This window comes from Leptidea sinapis, chromosome 12 (assembly GCF_905404315.1).
Source record: "Leptidea sinapis chromosome 12, ilLepSina1.1, whole genome shotgun sequence".
Lineage (NCBI taxonomy): Eukaryota > Metazoa > Arthropoda > Insecta > Lepidoptera > Pieridae > Leptidea > Leptidea sinapis.
Genome location: NC_066276.1, coordinates 14,630,090 through 14,637,487, shown reverse-complemented (window position 1 = coordinate 14,637,487; position 7,398 = coordinate 14,630,090). Strand labels below are relative to the sequence as shown.

Genomic DNA, 7,398 nt, shown 5'->3' with positions numbered 1-7,398 from the left:
CAATATTATGTGTGAAGGGTTTTGTGTCATAACTATTATAGTACCAGGCCACACAGAAAGCGTGCCCGCGAACTCAGCGCTTAAAATATCATGGACACTACATCCGGTCAAAGTCACGGGTCACCCTCATTACAATGGTGATCTAGCACTGTGTGACTTCTATTTATTCCCTAAAATAAAAAAACCACTGAAAGGGATCCAGTTTTCGTCACCGGAAAATGCGCTCACAGGGGTTAAGATCGTTGTAGAAGAGGTGTCTGAAACTAGAAAAACTGTTTCGAACACTTGTTTAGACGCATGATACTTTGTACAGAGGCTGGTGGAGGGTACATTGAAAAAATTTAATAAAATCATTTTAACCCAATAAGGTGATTTTTTAGTTTCTCAAAACTCTCCCAGTGCCTATTTTTTCTTTATTCGAATTGTTTTAGAAATTTTGGGACTTCTGATCAAGCTGATCTGTCTGCCTACAAATAATCCTGTTATATTTCGGGCACATTGCTCGAAGAAGCGAAGATACTCTCGAAAGACTGGTCTGATGGTGACGGGGTAGGTAGAGGGGAAAAAACCGAGACGTGGAAGTTCGAAGAGATGGTCGGATCAGATATCCGAACATCTGGATATACCTGTCAACATATCACTGCACCAGGTCACCAACCGTAACCAATCTTCGAGGGTCGACGAAGAAGATCAAAAAACGCGACAAGTACTCTTGACAGTCCTCTCTTGATGTTAACCTTACACAGGCACTTTAGGCAGTGTGCCTAAAGAATTCTGAAGAGACCAAAAAAGGTAGTTATGAAGGTTAGTGCTAATTTTCTTAACTTTATCATATTTTTTTTCATTTGTTTCCCGGATTCAAAGCTCTGAAATCAATTTTGTGCTACTTTTACTGACACTTCAATAAATAAACGTCACAAAGTTTTAGCAGTATTTATTTTTGTATCCTTTTAAATGTCATCAAAAACCAGCCATAAACAAATGGTACAATTCACAGAATACACCTACTATGTGGAAAAAAAAATTTTTTTGACCTATTATAATATATTTAAGTAATCTATGAGTAATTGAGGTCCCCCAAGTTTTTTGTGTTATTGTTTTTTTTTAACATAACTGATCAAGAATTCGTATAAGTACCTGAGTATAATTTGTTGAAAAATGACCACAAATGGCTACTGATATTTTTCAATTATTTCACATCTAGTGATGAATGCCGAAGGTAGGAGGTGGACTTCTATACAAACCACAACTGTTTGTTACTTAAAAACAATATTATATTATCAAATATAGTATAAACACTTGTTTCTCACTTTGACATTTTCAAAAATAATATATGACAAATTAAATTTGACAGTGACATCACTATACAAATGAAGTAAGGATTAAAACATAAAATATTTTTACATAAAAAATTTAAACAGTGTAATGATATAAAATGGAAGCATATAATTACTCATACCCTTCTGCGTTTAATTCAAGACAAGCAGATAATTTTCCTGACCATGGGGATGGGTTTGGAGACTATTATGACTTGAACACAATACATGAGGATAAATCGAACAAAAGGTAGTATTACATAAAATTATTACTAGCTGCCCCGACAGACGTTCTGTACATAATAAATAAAATACTGCATTTTATGAATTTATCAATAATATTTCATAACATCAAGAATTATTTCGTAAAATATGCTTTCTCCCTGTTGTTATAATGAAATTGTTTCACAGCAAAACTGTCAAACCGTGCGTCTTTAAATTATCTAATTGAAAATATTATGTTCCTATAAAATAAATATTGGAAAAAAAAAATATGGGTCTCAAAACGATTTAAAAACTATCCTATCTCTCAATTTGGATTAAACTTCACGCCATGAAGTAATCCCAATAAAAAACCGTTCATTAGCTTAGGAGTTCACTGGGCACTAACATCAGGACATTGGATTTTTATTAAGTTAATTTATGTAGTAGAGTGGCTAGTGGGTCGGGGGGGAAAAAATTCAATGCAAACAGGAGTTGTTGTTATAACATCGATCAACTATAATTAAATCCTACCAGTTGCAGCGAAATGGTAATAATACTCCAGGATCCTGGAAAATTAGACACGTTGCAATAAATAATTAATTTCTATCTCCATATCATGTGTGATACGTAAAAAAAGAAAATAAAATGAATAATTTGGCTACGCGATGAAACAATAGGCAAAAGGCAAAGACTCAGTTTCACCTGTCATGGAATAATCGATTTATGTTTCCATGCAGCGCTGTTTTTCAGGCATCCTCTCCACGTTAAGGTGTTGAGTGGGAGTGGGTTACGAAATGGTTACGAAGAGTCGCTAAGGATAAAATATATATAATATGAGAAAAGAACAAACGTCAGTTAAGAACTGAGAATAAAACCAGCTTTTTGCTGTCATATTATTGGAATGCATAGATTATAAGAGGTTGTACGGAAGTTCATATTAAAAAAACTACTCGCCATTGTTGGAAAAAAATGTTTAATCTCCAGAATAGGCATTTTTTTGTCTGGCTGTCCATCTTCAACAATGCATTGCTAATTAGGCTTCTAGCCAAATTTAATAATAATAATATTTAAACTTCTGCTACGATTAAAACGGAGTGCCTTAAAAACCTACGTAGTACCAGATTGGAGGACTCAAATTTGGACCTCATGGTTATTCTTAGCAACATATTATGTAGCTGACCACATAAAGGAGGCATTGCATATGCACGGATTTGACTGATTCAACCCCAAACTTGTTATACTTCAATCTTATATAATTTCTGTTATATAATGTTCGTTTCTTATTTATTAATACGGCTTAAATCACGTTTTATCGGTGTGGGTACCGACTAGTTTCGGAACATTCGGAGGTTCTTCATCAGGGTGAGTCTAGTGGGTGAGCAATGACGTGCTGTCTCTTACTGCGGACTTGTGCTCGTAATGCGCGGCTGGACAGGGCGGGGGGTACGTTTTGCGCCGGTAGAGATAACGAGCACGGTGTCACTCACTATGTATTCACTACGTGATCATCGGCACTATGGGTCTCATTGCGAGATGCGTTTTATAACACTGGTTTCCATGTAGGTGGCAGAGTCCAACCCTTATCTCTATTAAAATTAAGTCGACAATCGATTTCTATGGCTTCCAGCAGTTTGTGAGAAACCGATACAACGTGAGTAAAGCCGTATAAATAAATAAGTAAATAAAGTCTCTCGAGAGTTTTAATAATTTATTGTAAGTTTCTGTATATATAAATTTTAACATATTGTAGAATTATATTTTGAAAAGCAGTACTTAATTTATTGTAAATTACTCAGAAGCCGCTCAAAAACACGCACGGCTAGAAGAGATAAAAGATCAAGGAGCAGAACGTCACAATCAGATCGATCACAGTCACGGTCGCGGTCAGTCTCCCATTCACGGTCACGGTCTCACAGTCACAGTCGAAGTCACTCAGCTACCACCCGAGAGCTCAAAAGAAGAGAACCAAGCTTCTTGGATGCTTTTCGCATCTTATATTTAAAAAGTAAGTACACTTCTTCATGATAGCGAAAGGATGAACATGCTCCAAATGCAAATATGAGGTAGGTTATTGGTAAATGAATAGGCATGTTGTATCGATGGCAGCAACATACAGTCATACAATTACTGTACTTTTAAGTTAGATTTATAATACTTTCTAAAAGATCTCTTTTACAAACAGTTATTATAGGGGTTATTCTTTTACACTGCTTAAATTCAGAACCTCAGTTATTTTCAAACATAGTTCTTACAAATTATTCCTCAAATAAAATCAATGTTTAAAAATAAATAAAAAGTTATATGTAAGGGAAGATTCTAAGGTTGGAATGAGTCATTTTAATTTGAATCGATTAGTCGAATTAAAAAGCTGTTGAAAGTTTTTTTCTTTAGTGGCAACGAAATTCTTGCCTCCTCAACGTTTACTCTTAAAGCTTCTCCGAATTAATGGTAGATGGTAAATTAAATACTAAAACATTACACAGTGTCATTTTATGTTCTTTATTGAATAAATAATTTTGGCTTTGAAATTAAATTTAAATATTGATTTCATATTATATTTTTGAATTGGTTTATGAACTTTCGTTTATTTCAGCAAGTAGCCACAAGAAAAGCACCACCAAATATTTGTCGACCAAGAAACGCCTGGACAGGGTGCAAGATATTCTGAAACGTGATGGCCTCGGGTCCAAGCGATGGTTGTTCTACCCACGTTCACATGCGGCTACTGACGTGGACGAAGTGCCAGACTCCAGGGAGAACTGCGATCAGAGGATCAAAGTCGACGGGCACTTCTTCAGGAAGTACAAGCATAGCAAAAAGATTGACAGAGACGCACCGATCGCAAAACTCAAGCGATGGGAGTTGATTTTTTATAAGAAGTTAGGTTTTATACAAGCAGTGTAGTAATTATATTGATTTTTAGCGTTGGTTACTTTGTGTCAGTAGTAAGTAGTGAATCCTGCGCGATACAATAGGTTGGTCTGACAATGATAGTCTATGTATCAGCATCAAATAGTTTTGTAAACAGGGACTCCATATTTAGTGACATGTTTTTTAATGGCAGAGTTCAGCTGATTGTTATTAATACGCCATGCCCATTACAATGCAGTGCCGCTCAGGATTCTTGAAAAGCACTCAAATTCTGAGCGGCACTACAATTGCGTTCGTCACCTTGCGACATAAGTTGTTAAGTCTTGTCTTGCCCAGGATTTCCACTAGCTGCGGCGCCCTTCAGACAAAAACACAGTAATGTTTACACATTACTGCTTCACGGCAGAAATAGGCGCCGTTGTGGTACCCATAATCTAGCCGGCATCCTGTGCAAAGGAACCCCCCATTGGTAAAGTAAACTAACGTTATGATAAAAGATTATTTCAGCACGGTATTGACCAAGCCATTATTATCAATACGCTTTTTAAATATCTGCTTGGTTGCTGCAATGTGAAAGATAAAATTGTCAAATATGTAAATTTAAAATATTCAGCGGCGCAAGAATCTATTCAAAGCGCTCTAACAGATTCATACAATATTTGAAGCAATTCTGAATCCAGAAATCAAAAGGAACAAAGAATATCTAGCGCTTATGCTGCGTTTACATTTAGCTTTCTACTGGTACCAATAATATTCTCGATGTTTCATATTAATATTTTCTTACGCGCTCATGAATATTATTGGAAGCAAGATAGACTTCTATCATGCTAACAGACTGTATGCATCTAAGCGCAAGTAATCCAAGATTACGCGTTACTAATTCTTCTGATGGCAAAATAACCGTAATGGCATTGGTTTAGTGAGCGAGGCCAGTTACTACAATATTATTCAATGTTTGTGGTTTTAGTGGATCAATTATTATATATAAAAACTAGCTGACCCGATAGACGTAGTCCTGTCGATGGACAAAAATGATGCAAGTATTCGAGAATAATTAGTGTAAAGCCATTGGAAATACATTTTTGAATGATTTTACAATATGTAGTAATAAAATGATAAAAAATTATTATCGTATTTGTGTAAACAGCTTTGCCAATTTTTTAAAGTTTTAAAATTGTTATGGTATGTTATCAGTAAGAGATAGACATATGCCATCTCAGACTTTTCCGTAGACCTATATAAGGTACACAATTCCATAATACATTATTTTTTTATATCTCAAAGGTTTCATGTTAAAACTCTCAGACTGCTTCATTTTTTCGACAACTCCAATAAATATCGTTAATTTATATAAATATGTTTACAAAATCAACAAATTATATATAAAACCTTCCTCGAGAACTACGCTATCCATTGGTGAAATGAGCATGAAAATCAGTGCAGTAATTTTTGAGTTTATCGCGAACAGACAGACAGACGCGGCGGAAGACTTTGTCTTATGTTATGTAGTGATATATGTGTACTTATCCATTGATTGCCACTTCCTTTGAGGTGTTAAAATCGGGGCTTACACATAGGGACTAAGTTTGCTCAGATGGAGCTTACTTAAATTAAATTTTCAGGAAAAGGGGTGGTATAATATCCTATTTCTTAAGTATTAGGACTATGCGGTATCCTGCGCTCACATTAGCAATGGTCAGGCTATTTCATCCCAAACATAACAACATCCTTTTGCACCCGCAACGTATTGAATTTTTTCACTTTATTAACGTTTAAAGTTCTAATATTGTGTTTAATGGAATATACCGGATATTTGCAGGAATAAGGGAATTAATTTTCAAATTTTTTTTTATTCCTTTTGAATAATTTTTAATAAAATTCAAAGCACTTTATGTGCCTTGGAAACAGAATATACATTGCAAGAAACTCCCCCCAATATTGCAATCATATATAATAGTGATAGACAATACTATAAGTAATAGAAAGTTAATACGAGTATATATTATATATCCAATTTTGATGAAATTTGATAAAGCGATAGACTACAGCTTGGGGAAAGACATAGCCTACATTTTATCCAGGAAAAATCCATGGCTCCCGCGGGATTTGTGAAAAACTGAATTTAACGTCGATGAGCTATAACTATACCAATAGTAGGCTCAGTTTTCCATAGCAATCTTCCTCGAAATAAGATTCATATAATATGTTGGGAACGGGAGCGATACCGGGAACCGGAACTGGAATAGGACGTGAGATAATCTTCAATTCCAAACTTGCTTATTATTTTAAAAAACCCTTTATCTACGCGGACGAAGTTGCGGGCATCAGTTAGTAGATATATATAATATAGAGATAATATTGCGTCTTTAATCTTTCTGAAATCAATTAGTTTAACGGAGGATAGCGAGAATGCATGTATTTTGTGACCCACTGAAATAATTGGAGTACATCATGGAAACTTATTAATAACTGTAGAACGTAATAAAACTAATAAAAAAGCAAATCATAAGTGTAAAAAAAGGAGAAAAAAGTTATACGTAAATGAAAAATATAACCCAAAATTATTAATCAATATCTATTGTTCAATCAATAATTTGTATCTTATGTCTATGCCTAATTACTGTCTGCTATTAGATAAAATAATATATATGTGGAAGGTTGAGCAGCAGCTAGGTATCGAATCTTTTAGAGATTTCTGATTCAAGTATCAAAATACGATAATAATATCTTATTGAATCTTATTTCAAATTGCTACTGAATTACTGATTTGAGTAGGTATAGAAAGTTTGATGGTGACGGATCATCCGTATAAAAAATTACTGTCATGTCAATAAGTAGAGGTCAATTGCGCAAAACTTTCCGTTGGTGACTTATTTTTTATTAAAATATAATAATTCATTTCTTTTAATTCTCATATCTTAGCGCCTCAATAATTTTTATATAAACATCGTATAAGCTTATGTTTATAATTATTATAAGCTTGTACTTGTACGATGCTTCCTTAATT

The 7,398-nt window shown here is 34.4% G+C and overlaps 1 protein-coding gene across 2 annotated transcripts; it reads left to right on the top strand.

Moving 5' to 3' along the window:
• The first annotated feature begins 1,359 nt into the window (after window positions 1-1,359).
• On the top strand, window positions 1,360-4,445 carry LOC126967109 (uncharacterized protein DDB_G0287625-like). 2 transcript variants are annotated; one of them, XM_050811527.1, is made up of 3 exons: window positions 1,360-1,566; window positions 3,320-3,525; window positions 4,114-4,445. In XM_050811527.1, exons 1-3 carry the CDS (start codon window positions 1,436-1,438, stop codon window positions 4,422-4,424), a joined length of 648 nt encoding a protein of 215 aa, XP_050667484.1. In that variant the 5' UTR covers window positions 1,360-1,435; the 3' UTR covers window positions 4,425-4,445. The 2 variants fall into 2 exon arrangements, with proteins under 2 accessions (XP_050667484.1, XP_050667483.1); XM_050811526.1 differs by having other exon boundaries at window positions 3,317-3,525.
• Window positions 4,446-7,398: the final 2,953 nt, after the last annotated feature.